The sequence below is a fragment of the Bombus fervidus genome, chromosome 4 (genome assembly GCF_041682495.2).
Source record: "Bombus fervidus isolate BK054 chromosome 4, iyBomFerv1, whole genome shotgun sequence".
In the NCBI taxonomy this organism is placed as follows: domain Eukaryota; kingdom Metazoa; phylum Arthropoda; class Insecta; order Hymenoptera; family Apidae; genus Bombus; species Bombus fervidus.
The window spans coordinates 16,404,545-16,425,473 of NC_091520.1; the positions used below are offsets into that span (position 1 = coordinate 16,404,545).

The 20,929-nt window shown below is 36.5% G+C and overlaps 2 protein-coding genes across 3 annotated transcripts in view; both read left to right on the forward strand.

Moving 5' to 3' along the window:
* The first annotated feature begins 862 nt into the window (after positions 1 to 862).
* LOC139986508 (pickpocket protein 28) lies at positions 863 to 16,138 on the forward strand. 2 transcript variants are annotated; one of them, XM_072001896.1, is made up of 12 exons: positions 864 to 1,210; positions 3,610 to 3,737; positions 3,828 to 4,015; positions 7,277 to 7,427; positions 8,174 to 8,313; positions 8,599 to 8,695; positions 8,816 to 9,079; positions 10,664 to 10,769; positions 11,183 to 11,239; positions 14,322 to 14,448; positions 14,773 to 14,879; positions 15,586 to 16,138. In XM_072001896.1, exons 1-12 carry the CDS (start codon positions 1,159 to 1,161, stop codon positions 15,876 to 15,878), a joined length of 1,710 nt encoding a protein of 569 aa, XP_071857997.1. In that variant the 5' UTR covers positions 864 to 1,158; the 3' UTR covers positions 15,879 to 16,138. The 2 variants fall into 2 exon arrangements, with proteins under 2 accessions (XP_071857998.1, XP_071857997.1); XM_072001897.1 differs by lacking the exon at positions 14,773 to 14,879 and having other exon boundaries at positions 863 to 1,210.
* Positions 16,139 to 19,780: 3,642 nt separating this feature from the next.
* Positions 19,781 to 20,929, forward strand: part of LOC139986509 (uncharacterized) — an 85,164-nt gene continuing 84,015 nt past the window's right edge. The window contains exon 1 of the mRNA XM_072001900.1: positions 19,781 to 19,855. The gene's annotated coding sequence lies outside the window, so the exon portion shown is untranslated. The remainder of the gene's footprint in view (positions 19,856 to 20,929) is intronic.

The window sequence follows — 20,929 nt, forward strand, 5'->3', positions numbered from 1 at the left end:
CAATTTGTTCGTACCGACTGCTCGTTCGTGAAAATCGTTTCAGTTCCATCGAACGTTTTTCGCGCCCATCTCAAACTTTATTCTTCGATCGTGATCGCATCGAACACGATATCGTTCGTGACTTTAAATCGTAAAAGGCGTAACAAGAACTCTGTTCCTTTGCGCAATCGGTATTTCCACAGTTGTATCGCTCGTCGATGGTGTCACGAAGTACCATAAGAGGTCAGGTCTATCCTGTATCGCGTCTCTGATAAACCAACCGTTACCGATAACCGTTGACAAAATAACAGACGAATGGATCGACCGTCGATAGACCGATGTAAATACTACCACGGACGATCGCTGCAGACCATCGACTAAGAAAAGAATAAACGTGACGTCGACCAGTTAGCTGTTTGTGGCGAGTATAGTCGTCATGCGGAAGTGGAAATATTTTGTGTCTTGTATACTCGTTGTCGCTTACTTTTTGCCACACGTTTTAGGTACACGCTTTTCGAAGAGGTCGCAACAGCTAACTGGTCAAATAGAATTTTGTATCTCGGGTTCTGAAGTATCCATAGATGGAAATACCGACCTGGAAAAGAAGCCGAGTGTTTCTTACGCCCTCTGCGAGTTGCTACGACGAACGAAAAATATATCGCGGACCACTCGTCGTCGATGATTCGCAAGAAAGGAATTTGTACGATATTTCGATTTATAATAATTACAAGCTTTCGTCCGATTCCTCTACAAGATTTTGCATTATTCAAGGCTCGTTATTTCACATCTGTAAATTTTTCCTACCTCACTTTTCCAATCGTATATTATAATTACGTTCAATAATTAATTATCGAACACATCGATCTATCGCTTGTCACCTTGCCGGTCCCTCGGCCGCGTATCATTTGCCTAAGTGGTTACGAATCGAAAGTGGACGTCATCGTAACGACGCTTCGCGGAATTGACGGGACGAAATTGGTAGAAAATGGAATTAAAGGCCGCCGATAAAATCAACGCGACGTACAAACGAGTTAGATATTATCGCGAATCGACATCTTCGTTCCTTCGTTAGTTCTGACTCGCTTTGCTCAGTTTTCTACGAGCGTCGAACAAGTTGAAGAAGTTATATACGGAATATTCGTGACGAGTGTCGAAGAAGTTTAACATCGACGTAATAGGATGAAGATTAAGTGTCACAGTACCCGCGGATGGTACAAGAAAAAGCTAAAGAGTACGCGTTTACCATATTATTTCATTGTAATTTCGATTTATGGTAAAGTAGTTGTAACTTTACGCAACACAGTCGATTATTACGACATTACGCATGGTATTTCTACTTTTTCCCACAGAGTGAACACGTTATTATTTCATTGCTTCTTTATTCCTTCGTATAAAAATTCACACACTGCCAATATTACCATGGCTTTCTCTTTCGGCCAATTCCATCGTTACTCCTCTACCTTCCTTCTTGTTTGTCGATTCTATTACATCGTTCGCGTTGTTTCATCCCTCGTCATTTCGAATTCATTTTTCCCAACGATTCCCCACGGTAGAGTGCTCTCCATCCCGCATCGAACATAAATTACTATAGCCAATGTATCAGCACTACGTACTACATCATATTTATGTTCCTTCGAAAATAAGATAATAAATCGTACGAAACGTTACACACGATAACACGGATCGCGTTACATTCTTTTCTTCGTACGCTGTAGAATATTACAGACGAGGCAGATTTTGCGTTTAATATCTCGTGTCTCTACTGGCAACTAAGTGATCGCGGATTTTGTCAATACCGCCTAATGACAAAGTCCGCAATCATTTAGTTGCCAACCCAGTACCATCGATGTAGAGGTTCTACGTAAAATAGCGATTTGCACGCTTTCGATAGTTCGCCGCGTGAATATCTAGACGTCGTTGAAATACCGAAATACGAATATAGAAATTCATATTTCGGCAAGAACGATTCAAAAAATTCCAACTACGCGGAAATTTGTTTCCTCCTCTAACACTTAACGCTCCAAGTGCGCCTCTGAAGTACTGTAGATGAAGCCGATCGATATGCATCAACATATTGTTTCCTGAGAAAATCGTTGAAATGGTGGGAGAAATTGTTCTTTCGGTAGCTAGAAACAAGCGTAATAAATGTTTATATACCTTAGAAGATTTCTCAGGAAATATAAGTTTGTCAAATTAGTGGCAAGTCAGCTCGTAACTTTCGGAATAACAATGCGTACGGCAGGAAACACATAAGGAACAACGTTTAGATGGGAAACTCCATATAATAAATCAGTTGCCGAAAGGGAAAAAGAAAAAATGTCTTGTTTGTTCATGAAAAGAAAGTAACGCGGTAAAAAGCAAACAATTTTCTACTGTGAGAACGCAAACCCGGTTTGCATCCCATGTTGCAATGTTTTAAAAAATTCCACACGTTACTTAATTATAATTAACACTTTGACTGCCAGGTCGAAATCACACGTTTCGCTGAGGACCCCACGGGAATATTTTTATTATTCAAAGCATGTAATGGCAAAATAATAATAAATCGACGATGTAGGACAACATTCTTCCCCGATGCATCGTTTATCTCATTGGCGGTCACGGGTGACCACCGTGGCACCTTGATAACAGTCGATAGCGACATATTGTAACAAGACTCGGTTTATTTCAACAAACCATTCGCGTTCGTTGTTTCTTTGTAAGCAAAACGTGCAGAATATATCGTTGAAACGTGTGAAGATATTAGTAAACGGTATTTGCTCATTCTATATATAATAGTAAGGGATGTTCACACTCGTAACTTCAATTATACGATTATAAAGCAGCGTTTACGATTATTTTCTAAGCTGTGTTTGTAATAATATTCGTAGATTACCCCTCAAAGATACGGACGCAAACACAGTGCACCGTGAGACGCAAGATTTCTTCTCATTTTTTTTTATCGATGTTCTAATAAAAATGTTTAATCGTTCAATGGGGCACTTTTTACTTCAAAGTATCTTCTATTTATCGGTTACGTTCAAAATGCCCTAACTGTCAATTTTCATTCAATTTTTACAATCGTAAAAAGTTCAAGCGTTTCGGTCACCAATGACCACCACCGTGGCGTCACACGAGAACGAGGCAGTCAAAGTGTTAATATAAACATTGTAATCAAAATTCTATTACTTCTGAGATGAATAAAGATTGTTTCGAATGACTTTAATATTATTATTTATACGTGATCGTAGTGTAGAGGATGGTTGTGTGGTTTGTTGTTTCAATAACGAGATAACTCGCTGTTGAAACCGTCAAGTTTATTTTAAAGTAATAAATAAATAAATACCGGCAACATTCGCTAACAGTAGCTACAGAATTCACATACATAATTCATACAAATATATACAGTATTCGCTACAGTAGCATTTAAAATCTGACGCTTAAAAACTTGCAAGTCCAAGTATGATGAGAATAAATTGGAGTTCCCGGTCGCGTATTCGCAATTAAAAGTCGGAGCGTTAAGGGTTAAATATCATAATATTTATCATAATACGTGTGTAACGTATCTAGCATATTTCATGTATTTTTGTCTATGTAAATTTCCTATAAATATTTACATTGTAATTAAAATATTCGCTTGTTTCGATGCAGATAGTCGACTGAATATCGCACATGGTGTAAAGCGATTTTTTCGTGATTATTGCGAGAACACAGGGTTGCATGGTTTCCGATACATCGTTACAGGCAAGACAACATGTCATAAAATAGTTTGGCTCATGGTAAGAGAAAGACTCTTGTCCACGTTTCTTGTCGCGTTGGATAATTTCGATGAAAAATACAAAACTTTCTTTCATTCGTTTAACGCGTAGGTCTGCTTGGCAGCGATCATCTTCTGCGTAATGCTGATGTTACGTTTGTGGGAATATTATTCGAACAATCCTACGGTGACGATAATAGACACGTCGAACCCCATAAGAGACTTACATTTTCCAGGTATCACGATATGCAACAACAACAAAGTTTATAAACCTCATGCTGATAAAATCGCGCAGAAATTGTAAGTAAATCGTAGTTCATAGCTACTTGTACGTTAACAAGCGTGTCTTAAATCGCTCTCACGAAATTCTTTCAAATTTTTAATATCCTTTTAGATCGTAGATTGTGTTGTATAATTTGTTGCACAAATTTTCAGAATATAGCGTCAGAAGGTACGTGTTACAATTTTCCACAGTATATAGCGCTTGATCAAATTTGTTTTTCTCAGTATCTTTTAGCAAATAGAAAGTGATGTTATATTTAGTATGAATTTCATCTTAGGATAATTGAAACGGACACTCGTTGAAAAGCGACGTTTATTGCGTAGGACTTTGATACCTAGGCGAACAGAAATAATATTTTATTCAAGATAGAATAATTTATAAATGTGATGTTGCAACTTTATACAAAACTTGCAAGGATCTATGAATACACGTAAAAGTGAACTCATTCTAACGCATTAATAATACCGACGCCTTGTCACATTCTTTTTCAAAACATTAATAACGAAATGTTCGCGACTCGATAACATCTTCTCCGATAATACCATATCGTCCCTAACATCGTTATTATTATTTATTTATTTATTGTCGCATCGATTGATAGTCACGAGCTACTACAATTACATTACGCAAGATAACATTTCTCACACGAAATTAATTGATACTTAGGTGCGACGAGGAAACGTTACGTCGCGTGTCTCCTATCAAATTATAGCGTTGTCGTTGAAACGTTTGTAAATAAAAGCTCGTCATCGCCTTAGTATCGTACGAATCTTGACATTTTTTGATCTACAAAAGTATCTTATATTCGTTAACACTACAACTATCACACACAGTCAAATTGCCTGGTTTTACAATTTTATTTTCAAATTCCCACTTTATGTTATATTTTGTCTCGCAATGATTAATGACTTTCGCAACGACAACTAAAAGAATAATATAATGAATTGTATTTTCTTTTTTATGTATTCAAACTGAAAATAATTTTGTATCAAGGCTACCTATTATTGTCAAAGTGTAAAAGCGTGCTGCAATCTGTTTATCGAACCCCAGTTAACCAGTTTCCTCGTTTTCTACAACTTCCCACACGTTTTTCAAGTTTTTATTGCGTATCATTCGATGTGACGATATCGGTTATTAGGAAAATTCCGGACCGATCGCTAGATCGCTAGATGCTAACGCTGGAAATGCCACAGCACTCAAAATGACGGGTTCTACAATTTTATAAATGTGTGAACCCTCGTTTAGGGATCATGGTCCCAGATAGATTAACAACGTTGAGGTTGAGGTTGATTGATCGAAGAACGAGTGGATGAATTTGTAATAGAAAAGTATATTGATATAATTAAAGGTATAAGTACAAGTATAATGTATAAGTTTATGCTGATTCGTATCCTTACTCTCTTGGTGTTACTGTACAATGGAATGATAGGGAGCACGTTCATATATTTATAGCAAAAGGACAGTACCAAGAAAGTTAAGCTTATAGCTTGGGCCAGAGGCTACAGGGAACATAAATAGAAATCTGTTTATTAGTTCCTTTGTTCCTAGACCTTGCAACCCAAAACATAATGTATACTCGATACAATAATATGCGCCGCTTCTTATTTAGAATATTTCTGAGTAATAGCAGTCTCCAGGTCACGGGTATACATAAATAAAGATGTAGAGTTTTTCTTCGAGTAGTTACTTCAACAAATAATACCAAAAATATACTACGTGACATGGAATTCCTTCTGTAAGAAAGTAATGAATCAATAAATATAAAAATATTCTATTATTACGTATTTTTTAAAGACCAGTGATTTTCGCTGGTTTTGGTAGAAATAGCTTCGTTCAACTATCGGTAGTTCTAGTGTTAATCCACGCGCTTAACGTCGTTCGTAGTTCTATCTCTACTATGTTCTTCCTATCGGTAGCTTCGAAATATGGCGCAAGTGAACAAATTAAAAATCTTATTTTGAGTTGAACGTTTCAATTTTCTTAACTGCTTTTAAAAGTACATTAATGACGATAATTGTATCGATATGTAAATAATTTCGCAACGTAAAGCGCGTTTTTAGTTTCTCCGATAAGTGTGAGATACACGAAATCCGATAGACACATACAGAGTGTTCGGAAAGGTCGAGGACAAACTTATACTGCGTGTTAATAAGTTAAAGTGGATAAAAAAGTTGCTACAAACTCAACGACGATTTATCTAACAGTTACGAGCGAGCAAAAACTGTTATCGTTTTGACAGTTGTAATAAATTTTTGCAATTTCTTTCCCCTGCAAGAATGCAGTCTTCCATTCGTCCAACTCTTTCAAATATTCCCATTCTTGTATTTTCTACCGCTAAACCCACTTTGCACGCATTTCCAAAAGCTGTTCCGCCGTTTCTATCGCATTTTCATAAACCGACTGTTACGCTCGAACCCATAAAAAAGGTCCGCCGAAGTTAGATCTGATGACCCGGAAGGCCAACTAATTGCTCGTTAAAAATTATCTGTGTGCATACGTATAACGAGTGGAAAGTACAAATTGTCGTTCTTCCTCCATGAATTTTCGAACATAAATTCATACGAAGCTTTCTTTACTTGCTGCTTTGTTCTACTGGCTCATTGGCAGACGCTCCAACCTAAACATGCAGAGTAAAATAATGCTATACAAAGCCGTATTAAAACCTGTTTGGATCTATGGGATCCAACTATGGGGAACAGCGAGTAATTCCAACATAGGAGTTCTTCAACGATTCCAATCAAAAACTCTAAGATCCTTAATAGACGCACCTTGGTACGTTACCAACGAAACGATACATCGCGACCTTAAGATACCCACAGTCGAAGAAGAAATATCCAAATTCAGTAACAGATCTAACATAAGAGTTAACAACCATCAAAACCCATTAGTTACCCAATTACTTGACACGACGGATCAGATCCGCGGACTAAAAAGACAATACCCCTTAGATCGAAGTATTAGATTCAACTAGAATCAAACATACTATAAACTCTTATAATCCAAGTTACAGTACCACGTCAAAATAATTTACTTAAAATTCTGTATGAGAATTGATTGTAAATAGTCTACCAAATAAAAAAAAAAAAAAAAAAACTTGCTCCTTCCTCTTATTAACGCGCATCGTAAATTTCCCGTTGACCTTTTCGGACACCGCGTACATGGACTGCATGATGTTCGCCGAACATATTTCACACGTAGTACACGCACACGTCCAATAAACGAAACGGAGCAATCAAGCTGCCAGATATATATTTCTGAGAAACAATTTCTCTCAATAGGCTGAATTATGGATTCGATAGTGACATGAGCAACAAATTGTTCTCTTCGCTGATGAAACTGATACGACCGGACAAAATTGAGATCGATAACGCAACCGCGTCTTGGGCCCTCGACATCCTCGGTTACACGGTCGAGAGACTTATGCTCGAGGTGAATAACGTTGTTCTTACGTTCTGACAAATCTGTAGAGGACTTGTGTAGAGGATGTTTCACCGTGAGATTTATTAGACGAAATTGCTCGTTGTTGAAACCGTCGAATATATTTCAAATAATTAAATAAATTAGTATACAGACAATATTCGCTGAGACGCTCGTACACTGTATAAATCGCAAAATAAGATTGCTGATAAATACTCGATAGATAACTGGTTGATAACTCAACTCTTTTCGGTTGAGTCCGTTTATTTATGCGGAGGAGAGTCGGAAAATACAAATTCGTCTTTGTTCGAGGGTCGCACGTAGCGGCGTCATTATTTTGCCCGGAGTTTATTTATTATTACATTACGTGTTTCTTAAAGATAAGAAGCAACGACATGATTCGAATCGTCCTCTACTCATGTGCCTCGTTCATCAAAAAAGATAATCGTCCGGCTCGTGGAGAAGATACGCTCGCTCGTTCTTCTTTCCTTTTTTCTTTCTTTTATTTAAACGAAAGAGAGAGATACAAAGCGACGACGAACAAGCAAGGAAAAGTATTTGTCTCATTTATCTCGTTAAATGGGTTCTGGATGGATAGATAAGTTCATGGAAGAATTATATTAATTATGCTTGTTCCTCGAAAATTTATGAATTTTTGTCTCTTCTCGTGTTTTCCATCGTGTTTCCATCGAACGAGAATTTCATATTCTCTCAGCCCGTTTGTTTCAACAAACACGATAATCTTTACTTTGTTGCAGTTGATGCATCCTTGCAACTTGTTGCTAGTGAGATGCGGCTGGTTGGGACAACTTTACGACTGTAGTAAAATTTTCAAAACCGTCAGGTCGAACGAAGGCTTCTGTTGCGGCTTCAACTATCATTTTGTCGGCGATTACAGGTAAATTCGAAAATCCGGAAGTTTCTGCCGATATCGAAACTGTGCTCTTTATAATTGACACAAGCTTCTGGTAAAAAGTATAGAACATAGCTGATATGTTGGGAAATCTAAAAAAAAAAAAAAAAAGAAGGAAGAAGTTTCATCGAAACGTCTCCGGCCTTTTATTTACTTCGTTTCGATATTCTGAATTATTCGATTAATTTTCCCTATCAGAGATTTTTTATTTTCATCGCTGGTATAAACATAGAAATTTAATGTTTGATTGGAATTAACGATTGCTTCTAGCGACGAATATTCTTGGTTAATGAACATCACGATGGACTCCGAAGATCTAGACGTATTAAGTTCGAATAATTCTTTCCCGGGCGTTGACAACATACTGGTAATAGTCTGCAATGATTAATACGTAAACGTATCGCCTGATAATTACTCGGCAAATGTCCACGAGCTACACGGTGAAAGGATTAACGAAGAGGTTAAACACACGAACCTTCTGCTTCAGCACGTGCCTGGAACAGGACGTGATATTGGCTTGGCGGTGGCGTTGAACATCGACGCTGACAATTACAAAAGTTCGGTGGGGCAATTTGTAGGTGCCACGGTTTTGATCCACGATCCGTTAGATTACCCGGATATCGGTGCACAATCCGCCTCTCTGCAACCGGGCCACGTAATGTCGATGACGCTGACCGGCACGAAATTAGAAAGCTCCAAGGATATTCAGAATATACCTCTGTCCAAAAGGATGTGCTTGTTCGATGGCGAGGTACGCGAGGCAATTGATATACGCGGTGATCAAAAAAATCTATCGGTAGATCGTTAACGTTTATCGTATTTTAGCATTTACCTTTTTATTTTACCTATTTATATATCGTACCGTTTAATACTAAATAGTATAATAAAAATATAATATAATATTATTAGTATGATAATATAATTAGTATAATATAATAGTATAATAAAAATAAAAAAGGTAAAAATAGTAAAATTTAGTATAGTAAAATAAAAAACGAATATATTAAATTGCAACCACTGTTTCTCGTTTGTTTATTTATCTCGGAAATTTGTCTTTATTTCTCTTTGGAAATTGATAACGAAAATGATGCGATCGCGAGTAGCAGCGACAGACGAAAGGAACTTTGTACGGGAAACGTGGAGAGAGAAAGAGAAATATTTGAAATATCATATAATAAATATATGAAACAAAGTATAGATATATTTGCACTTTGTGATTGTACGTGTACGTAGCGTGATATCATGGTTTTTAAATTGATAATACGTCGCAAGGAAGCTTTTTCTAACAATTAATATTAAAACTATTTGCCAAGTAACGTTATCTCTCTGAGAGAGAAATAACATTTTATATTTTCTGCTTTGAACTTTGTGTGAATATTTCCCGTCGAATTTTCCCAACGCTTAATGAGATCGCCGTGTTAGACTTTCTTGAACGCCGCTGCTATTAACGTTATCGAAACAAAAATAAGAACTTCGAAAACCAGGGCCGGCGTGACCTGAATACACATTCAAATCTTACACTTAAATTTTACAACGAGGAATTATTTATTTATTACATATTATATATTTTTGTAAGCAGTTTTTTAAACAAATCCAAGTAATATTTTTTCGTATCCATAATTCTCTTTCGAGGGGTAAAATATTCAACGAAAGTACAAAATCTGTAATCGTGTATGACTTTCGCAAAAAACTATCGATGTAGTTTAATTTCTCTAAAGAGTACATTTCTCTGAAAGCGCCTGGATTCTTTTATCTAAAGTAGTTTCCACGATACGAGGACTTTATAGAGTTACATTGAACTTTGACGAAGTTTTCCTTTAACCTGAACCTTTAAACTGAATCATCGCTACTAAAAAAAAATTTCTCGCATCTGTCAATGGTATCGTTATTCTGTAAAGAGCTAATCAAAATCGGTGTTTTTTAATTGGGTAATTTTCATAGACCGCGGAGCCTCTCAAAACGTGGCGAACCTGCCTTGCGCCGGCCCTGTTAAAAACCGTTGTGTAACAAGAAAATAAAAGAAAGTCCACGAACGTACGTACTGGACATATTTCATAAACATTGTTGGCCATATAATAAATGCAATTGTGAAATAAAAATTGTATTAACAAGCTGAAGAGAATACTAAAAGTGATAATTCTCGTTAACTAGAATTCAAGAAATTTCTCGTAATATACGTGAAATACGTGAAATAGATAATTTTTAATAATTTTCCTTTATGAAACGTTTAATTTAATTTAATATGCGTGTATAGAATTTTTAAAACTTTATACCACTGCAATGTAATTTATGAGACATTATTATTATAGAAAGAAATTTCTCTTCTTACTTTTAGATAGCCGGGGAACGAAGATATAGTTATCAAACGTGCATTTCGGAATGCCTACAACAGAAAATTTATGGTTCCTGCGGATGTTTACCCTTTTTCTTTCCAGACCAGCGTGAGTAATTTTTAGACGTAACTTTTGTTAAAGCTATCGATTATTAATAATTTCGTCTAATTTTAAGCGCTAGAACGCAGAATCGCAGAACGAAAAGTTGAATTTCATAGATCGTACCTTTCGCCAAGTAATATTTCAATGTTACACGCTCGAGTATCAAAAATTCAAAGTTATATGTCGATAAAGATGCAAATTGGCGGGAAACCTTTTCAGCAAACTTTCTCGTACGACCAACAGCTCAAAAGAAATTTAATTTATGATATACATAATTCATCGTGATACATAATTCATGATATAAAAATTAAAAAATTCATCGAGGATAGAGCACAAAGTGAATAGCAGAATATCAACCTGATAAATCAAATTCTCTTTACAAAAATTATATCCTTTGTTCGTTTACTGTTTTTTAATAGATCCGAACGTTCGTACTTGTTATTTGACCGACGTGGATTGCATCTTGTCCCGTAGAAGTAAGTTCGTTAAACACCTTCTTTTCTGTGATTTATAATTTCATTTAACTTGCGATTTACTTTTCTATTATCTGTTAGTATCGAATTAAGAAACTCGAACGAAAGTACGAGACGTATCCAGAAAATAAGTTCCGAACTGCTATCAAAAAAAAAAAAGGCAGAAATTAATTTTCAAAACCTCAGGAAACGCATTCCGCGTGGCTTAGGGTGTGTGCAATTATGTTGGCTTTGAAAGCACGAAATTTCCTGTTGTATTTTTCTAAAGCTCGATGTGTGTAAAATACTGCGGTAAAAGAATATTTTGAAATTCTAGAAAGACGCGCGAATGGTACGAATACGTCTGCCACTGAACACGAGTGCGTTCTTTTATTTCGGTGAAAGATCAATTAAAAATTATAAACGCGTTTTTCTCGAAACTAGCTTCTTCCATTTTGCACGGTAAATCTCCGAAACTTATCCGATTAACTTGAAACTTTTGTTCCCGCGTAACATTATCTACGTTGTAGCGTACGATTTTCTCGATATCTTGATCCATTTTTTCTTCTTTTATTTCTTTTAATAGACGTTAATTAAAGTTGTTTTTTTTTTCAGAGAAAAATAAAATTTTATTCTTAAGAAGACGCTATTTTCGTGTTTTTTAAAGTCAGAAAAAAATCGTACGCTACATCGAGGATAATCTGTTAATAATATTTTGCTTTCTACCATCCAGTCACGTTCGCCGCTGGGTACAAGTAAACGAGGTCCCGCAGACGATGTCCTACCTCTCCGTCATTTTGTAATTTTACGTAACAAAAAAAAAAAAAATACGAATCCAGAGTTAAGATGTTGCTCAAGGTTATCTAACAAAATCTTGTGTTAGAATTTAATCTTGAAGTTTACGTAACAAAAAAAAATACGAATCCAGAGTTACGATGATGTTGCTCAAGATTATCTAACAAAATCTTGTGTTAGAATTTAATCTTCAAGTTAAGGTTAATAACCTTTGGAAGACGCAATGTTTATGTTGAAATAATATTCAGTAATGTTTATTAAACAAAAACTACAGAACCTGACGTATACAATAATTGTTGATTGTTGGCCGGTTACTCTCAGATTTAGACTAGGTAGTGACTCATGATCCCTTAAATACTTTGAGCCCCACTCTCTATACGGTAATGAGTATGACCTGTGTAAGTGTCCTGTTCAAATGCCTGTGTGGGTGTCTGTGTAAGGGTACTTATGCCTATGCGTGAAATATTCTTGTATTCCAACATCTTGATCCTTTAATTGTAGCTATAGGCGAAAGAAAATCCTAGATTTACCTTACCTTTTTAGGCCTGTAGAGTTGCACGTCCTTTGAGTTGGCAATTAAATGATTGCGGATTTTATCATTAGATAGTATCGACAAAATCCGCAATCACTTAATTGCCAACTCGATACTTTCGTACGTACGTCTTGCCATTATTCAGACACTTGTCGTAACAGAGCTCTAGTTTCTGTATCCTCGCATCGTAGGATGATGCCGGCTAGGATACCACCCATATAATGAGCATAATTTCCGAAATTCCAGACGATGCACAGTGGTCTGTCTGTTAATGATGTAGCAGGGCAATAATCCAAAATCACGACCCATTGAAAATGAATAAATCTTTGTCATACCACAAGCCACCCACTTGAAGATATTGCAACGTCACCTGGTATGCAACTTTCTATGTGTTTCGTATAAATGTCGCGTTCCTTTCGCCGATCGTTTTGTAATCGATTCTTAAAACGCACCGGTATCGGCTAAATATCGCAAGTGCTTGGTTGTATCGCGATTTAAATCGTCGGTATTTTTACAAGCAAACGGCAAACATCGAGTTTCAGCCACGTGTTTCAATTTCCACACGAACGAAATAAAATACGACCGTAGAAATGATTTTTCGATAACTTTCCTTGGAGAAGCTGTAGGATATCCAGACACTTGGTGGAAATTAAAAATTTGTTGTGCCGCTTCGTTCTATTTGCTTGGCGGAGGATATGTGCGCGAGTTACAATTGCAAATATTTGCAATTCTACGTAATTGTACAATCTCTTCGTAGTAAGAAGAATCGAACCGAAAATAGGAATTCGGATTTGGAAAAACCATCGGAGATCGAATGGTGAAAATTTCAAGGATACTGGAACAATGTCCATGGTGTTTCTCAAACAAACGAGGAATATTTACACCTAATGTAATGCAACGCACTCAAATCTTTTTGCAACTGTTTCACCGCCGACTTGAAACGCCCATCAAATGCGCATACAGCCAACTCGTTCGAAATTTCGCAGTTCTTGCTATCTCCTTGTCGGAGACTCATTGTCGTCTCAATTTCAAAATTTACTGCGATCGACGTCTCGTCGTAAGCTTCGTACGAAATTCAGTTCGAAAATCGGCGGATGAAAAATGGACGAACGAATGGAAAGCGACGACATTGTGAAAATCGTCTGTTGTCACGAACTTGTTCTTTGACTGTGCGCACCAAATCGTCATCGATCGACGGACGGTCGAGCGTTTCGCTGATCGTCGCTAAAATTGCCAACACGTCTTGTCGTAGAATCACGCGTCACTTGTTCTTCATACGCTTGACGAAGTTGACGATGAATGGCTGCCGGTTTCACGTTTCTCTCATTCAGAACGCGTCGCACAGGCCACGGGCCGCTCTATTGTTTCGAACGTGAGAAAAACGAACGAATACCCGTAAACACGATCCGATTGATTCCAACTGGCAATTACGGCTTGTCAATGAACAAAGGAAATTGGCGTGCGTGTGCGCAATTCCGAACGTAGCGTAGCGTTGCTGCAGCGATATTTGTTAAGGGAACATACTTTGTGGAGGCGGCTCGTACACGAAATTTAGTGATAAGATTGACCGTATCGTTCTAAAATGAAAATTAACGGACCAATCGATGGCAGAAAATTTTCAAGAAACGCGTTCAAAGAATAATTTAATAACGACAACTTTTTTCTTTTTTTTTTAACAATTTTTACGAAAATATGGAACGAATAGAGATTATTTTTAATCGCTTCGTAACAATTTTGTCATTTTTCAAGTTTAACCTTTTTGTTTCATTTTCTGAGCAGGAAGTTTATCGCTGGTACAGTCGCATATAAACGATTGCAGTTGCCTTCCTCAGTGTAACGATAAGAGTTACGAAGTGGTCTCTGAATCGGTACAAATGAACGACGTAGGATACGATTCCGAATTGGCGTAAGTCATAATATTTTTTAACCCCGCTGTGCTCATTCTCCGCCCAGCTGTATTTTTCTCGTGTTAAAATATGTCTCATACGTACGTATAATACGATGAAGTTGTTATCGATGCGCGTGATTTCTCATTTCGGCTTGATATTTAAAAGAACTTCTTAGAAGATTAGAAATTTTGCTTAAAAATTTCCTTCCCCTCGTAAGAGAAATGCTGCTTTTGTTAACAAGCTTTTGTCAGCGTCAGATTAAGTTAGACATTTTCGAAATGTTTGAAAATGGAAGCTTCTGTCTACAAGGGTTTATCGGGAGAAAATTTGTTCGTTTACAGACGTGGCTTAGACGTCCAGAGTACTTCGTTTCTGTACGCGTATTTTCGAGATGGCACGTACCTCGAGTACCGGAAGCAAACTATCTTAGGATGGGACAGCCTTCTCGGTAAGAGGGACTTTCTCAGAAAGTCATCCACACGTTCTAGATTTTTTTACACTTCCCGATCGTTGGCATAAGTGGCTAATAGGAAAGCACGGCTAGGAGAATAAAGTAAAATTAAGCTGACTTTGTCGCGTAACTAGGCACGAGTTGGGGAAGTTCAAGAGAAAAAGAAGGGGACGATGAAAAAGTTTGCACGGGAGAATAAGGGAATTTTCTTTGAAAGTTCGCGATTAAGATCGTGATGACCAAGATATATATTTTGAATCGCGTTTATCTATTTATGCGAGAAGGTGAGGTCAGCTTAAAGTAACAGAAAGTAATTTTATCAAACGTGCTGCGAGCTTCGTGTAATCTTCCACACAATCGTATTTTTCTAGCGTTGAAAAGTTCCCTCACTCTGAAGATAAAATTGCAAAATCATTACGTTGTTCGTTCCAATTTTACATATAAACGTTTAACAGTAAAAGTTAAGCGAAAATTAATTGAGAAGCTCTTTCTCCCTTGAACGTAATTAACAAAATTCGATTGTAATGTTAATCTATATACATATATTATATTCGGTAATGACAAATTATATTTAAACAAATTATTCCATTGTATTATTCGTTCAAGCTGTTATTCAAATCGATATTAAAAGCACAACGTGAATTATGATTTATCACAGCGAAATTAATTATGTTATTGTACTAATCAACAAAATAAATTTCAGCTTCCTTCGGGGGAATCTTCGGACTCTGCCTCGGTGGTTCGGTGATAAGTTTAGTGGAGTTCGTGTATTATTTATTTATAGACATCTTTTCATTTCTCAAAGAGAGAACAGAACACCAGGATCGAGATCTACCACCTGCCTCCAAATTATTCGTTTCTGTGCCCGCAAACATGAACTTGAAGAAATATAGCACGTCGAATTTGAACAAACGCATCTGCCTTGCATGGGACCGACAGCTTTCTCAACGAACTCGGAAAAACTCCGAATACACGTGCAATATGTATCACGAATAATCGACGATATCGTGTTTAATTGCATATTATCGAAAGTGCGTAGAATTTCTGGGAACTAATTTCCAATTGATTTGCAGTGTCTAATAAAGTTTAACGTTTAAGAAGAATTTAATTTAACGATATTTAATTATCGTCTAATATAATCTATCAGATAAATGGCAAAGAGAAGATTAGCTGAATGAACAAGAAATGCCAATACTGTAATTAACTCTATTTGAAATTATAGAAATTTAGATCGTATTAATTAAAATCCTAATTATTACTATTTGAATATTCCTTAAATCTCGTTAAAAGCTACCCGCCTAACCCAATATTATTTTTCTTGACGTTTCAAGAAAATTATTCAAAGTTATTTGCAATTATTAAACAACGTTTCAACGACTACAAATTCCAACAAATATTCGTTTTTTACGAATCACCGCTGTTTGTACATTGAAATTCACCCACCTCGGGGGCGACTTTATTTCTGTCTCTCGATGACGCAGGTGGTCGGTACAGAAAAAATTTGAAGGCGTTTTCCGCGATACGAAGGAAATGGTAGCGAAAGAAAATTATGCTGGAGTAAAGGTGGGGGCCAACTTGGAAAACGAGGCAAATTAGAATAGCATCCAGCTTCAAGAACCGACTTGAATTGAACGCTGATGAAACGTCGACTTCACCCACGTTTAATCGCGATTAAACGAACCTTTCTCTTTCACTTCTTAAGAAGAAATGAATAGTATTTGAGGAAAAGTTCTGTTAACGCGAGAACTTTGTATTTTAGGCTCGTGTAAAACAACGGTGATTTCAAGACTATAGCGTTTTTACAGAATTAAAACGACGCTAAATTCCCTCAAGCTTAAATGTTAAATTAACAATGAAATTTTATAATCTTAGGATACCTTCTACTCGTACCTTCTACGGTTTCCATTCCAAGAAATCTAAATCGTTATTTTCTCTACGCTCATATACAGCTTCCTCGTTGCTATTCATAGGAAAATGTAAGGGCTAAGCATCGTTAAACGGAGGAAGTTTGCCAGAACAAGGAAAACCTTTCCCTTTGTCTAAAACCATAATGAACATAGGCGCTTTAATAAGTTACAATGACTCGTACAATATATCTTCTTGAATATTCATTTGTATTTAATATTTGTATAACAAGCTGGCAAACATTGATTAAGTAGAATTTTGCAGTCTTACAGGCGGTAATTCTAATGATAATTTCATTGATTTAATTAGTAATTCTTTGACGTTATAATATTGTTATTGTGATGTTATAATGAAACGAGATTGTTTAGCAAAAGAATTTGATCTTCGATGAACGGCAAACCTTAATCATGATTAACGACGAAGAAATTTCTTCCTATTGAGTGTAATAGAATGGCTTGATCGATCCGCAACGTGTAATTATAACCAATTAAATTCTTATCCTTTCGATCATTAATCATATAAGTCGTATATCTCTAGAAGTATGTTGCTAGAAGTAAGATACGATAATAAGAAAGATAATGACAATTAAATTTGTTAAAGTCATTTCTACGTACATCTTTCGATTGGTTTCAAATGTTACCAGTATAATCATGACAGTTCTGTCTCATTACAATGTTAGTAAAATTTTCAAACGTTTCATGTAACTATTTTATGTAATTTATATTTTATCAATGTAATCGCGATAGTCTTGTCTCGTTGCAATGTTAGCAAAATTTCAACATCTTCTATGTAATATGACATAATGTAGCATACGTAAAAATTCTCTATAATAATCGTTTATAATACTATTCTGAGCCACGATACATAGTACGAACTTACAACAAAGTGATTATGCTTCGATAACGCGATCTTTGAGGAGAAGATCATGCACATGAGCGCGTGGATCAAAAACTTCTGCGTTGGTCGGCGAATTTTATTAAGCGGTCATAATAAACAGTAGCCTCGTCTTAATCATTTTCAAGCGTTAACGAATGAGCTTTGATGTATCCATGGTAACAACCGCGGATAACGATTATCGATCCCCCACGGTACTCGAACACCTTCCGTCACTTCCGTGACGATAAATTAATAGCAGGAAAATTTCAGATACACATCCACGTACAATATTCTTGTCTGCTAACGTCGATTGCCAATTGGAGCGAGATAATTTCATTTCCGGGTATTTGCCGCGGCCAATGAATAACTAATTTGCTCTTTAAACCTGCACAGCTGCCACTTGCCACGTGATTTCCCATTGACCCCCCTGTTCCAGTGTTTTATCTACTTTCCTCGCTCAGCCGTTTCTTCGTTTCGTTAAGATAATTGTGAGTAAGGACGTAACGTTTTCCTGTATTTTATAGCGGACGTCTACTGATTAGACTACGGACGTTTATGCAAATTCGTATTTTTACGAACACGGTAAAAGAAATCGTAGAGAGAGGAAAAGCAGTGATTCGTTTCATCTATCTAATGTTCTAACCAGTAGGAGAGCCCTGTGAAAATAAATTCGGAATAAAGCTTAAATTTAATAAGTACGTGTAAAATATTTGTAAAAGGATTAGATAAATGTTGCAATATTTTCAAATGCCATTCTATATCTCGGAACTCAGTGATCACAATGAATAAAATTTTGTAAAATTATTTTGGAAACTGCTATGGTTTATTATTAATTGAATTCCGTGTTTTAACAAGCGACACGAGCGCGAAGCATGTGCTACGCATTTAATTAATAGAGTTTAATTTAATTAAAATTTTAATTGCCGTCTCATTTTTTAAATGGCAATGCGCATATTTGTTTTATTTACTGAATTATCGTGCGTATCCGGTTGCGCGATCAGACTTGTTATTATCTCACTTTCTCCCTTCTTGCTTTTTCCTGCGGTATCGTCTCACGCGCAATTTTATAATTTCAAATAATAAATGATATCTGACAATAAAGTTTGCATTTCACCTAACAAACTCTGAAAAAATCACGATATTTTGCGAAATATTCGAGGAAAATGTTTTTTACTTTACATAATAGATAAGCGATTGGCTAACATGTACTTTCCAGATAATTTTTCATTCATCTATGTTTTATTTTATTCCTTTAGATTGCTATTGTATATTCAACTGTTAATTATTGCAACAAAGTTACGAGCAACCGACAATAGCTCGAAGCTACTAGCTGGTATATCATAAGCTCCGAGTGGTTGATATTGATAATTAGAAAGTTTAACAATTTGTCGGACCGTGATACTTCTATGCCATATTTTAAATTACTTTTTACAGTTCATCGGCGGCGACTGAAATTTCCAGTTTTCGTGAAATTATAACGATACCACGTTTCTATTTTTAATTTGAAAAGTCGACGTAGCTTCCTGTACAAGCGGCTTTTCCTCCTCTCTTTCCATTCCCTCGGTTCTCTCCTTTTATCTCCGCTGCAACCTTACTTCTGCGAGTGAATATTACATTTTTCAAGTGCAACAGTGGAAATTCATGGACAGGTGAACATGATCGCGGCAGAAATTTAAGGAGAGATATTTCCTACGAGTTCGATCAATTTTACCAATTTCCATATAATATCAGTAATTTTACAAAATCGTTTTATACGATTTTTGAAAAATAGAATTCGCTCTATGTAAAGTTTTACGATTATCAGTTTCAAGATTTACATGTTCGCGTAATTATGGAAAATTGCTTTTTTATTTTTTTTATACAGCGCAGCGGTGTAGAGGGGAAATCTTTCCACCTACGTGTGACGCGCGCATAGCGTGTGTGGCGGTTAGATTTACTTCCTGTTCCGGTCGGTCGAGACAGATGTACGTGTTCGCGACGAAGAGAATAACCTTGTGTGTTCAAATTCCGATTCTATGGAATATAGTTTATCGTCGTAATTTTATCCTCCATACAAAGTGTTTCCTATGAGTGAAAAATATATGGTCTATATCGTTCCCGTGTGTGCCATAGTGATCGTTGGTTTATACCGGAAAGCAGTACCCGATAAGGACTTTTGGAGAGCCAAGAGAACGGTGGAGGATAAGGACAAGGTAGGATGCGTTATTTTCTATATTATTCTATAAGGAGGGAAAGCTCTGTTAGAGGGGAATCAAGTTCCTCGTTCCGCTTCATGCCTGAACATAGTTTCTCATAGTTTCTGCCATCTGTTTTATTATTCTTTCGATCTGATGATACGAGAATTTACGAACTGTGAATGTCGTCGAATCTATAGTCTGTCCAACGAGTCGAGTCGGTAAAGGTAAACAAACATTTAGCTGGTAAGTAAATATGTACATATTTACATACGACTTACATGTAGCAGTTTTAGCTGCTGGCGCGTATTTACATGGGTCGTTGTTAGGTTAGGACTTGTTTCGGCTTCTCAGGTTTATGACGCGACATATAAAGGTTGCGAGCCATTGTTCCAATGCACCAATCATATACGTCTGTATCGACTCGACTCGTCGGACGAGATATAATCGAGATATCTCGACAAGGCAATGTCCGAATCTAAGAGAGATACATTTGTGTTTGTAGACGACGAAATTTCTGGTTATACAAGGTTTGTTAGGGAAAGGAAACGGTTGTCCTGACAGGTTACCGGTTCTCTTTCTATCTTGATCGGGATAGGTGTCGCTGACACGCGTTTCTCTTTCGACGTCTTAAGTAACGTCTAAAGATAGGAGCATTGTCTTAGAAGCGGGCCTCTTTCTCTCGTCGAACTCTCGAAAGGGCCACTGATCTATGAATAGGTCTTTGCCGCTCTTCTTCCTTACTCCTCTTATAATCCTCCTCGTGCCTCGTCGTCAACCCTTTTTATCGGGCTTCACTCGACGTTGCTGACACAAAGATGGTGTTAGCTGCTGGTGAGCTCGATTTATGAACGTAAGAAAGAAATTTGTCGCTGTCTTTTTATAAAGCTCTGAGGAGAACGTGTAGAATGACCAGGAGATTAATACCATACTTATGTAACTTTTTTAATATTTTTATTTAAGGCTTCTTCTTATTATTTATTCATTGTACATAATCTCTTTGTACTTTGCTTCAAGATTTCTTACTATTATTTTCTATTCGATGCTTCAAATTATCTTCTAATCATACTATTGTCAGAAAAAATATACTAT

What these genes read in the sequence shown, in the direction of transcription:
- LOC139986508 (XM_072001896.1), top strand. Translation starts at nt 1,159, where the DNA reads ATGAAGATTAAGTGTCACAGTACCCGCGGATGGTACAAGAAAAAGCTA. An exon ending in ATAAAATAGTTTGGCTCATG is followed by an intron (nt 3,738 to 3,827) that starts GTAAGAGAAAGA and finishes TTTAACGCGTAG; the next exon opens with GTCTGCTTGGCAGCGATCAT. An exon ending in TCGAGAGACTTATGCTCGAG is followed by an intron (nt 7,428 to 8,173) that starts GTGAATAACGTT and finishes ACTTTGTTGCAG; the next exon opens with TTGATGCATCCTTGCAACTT.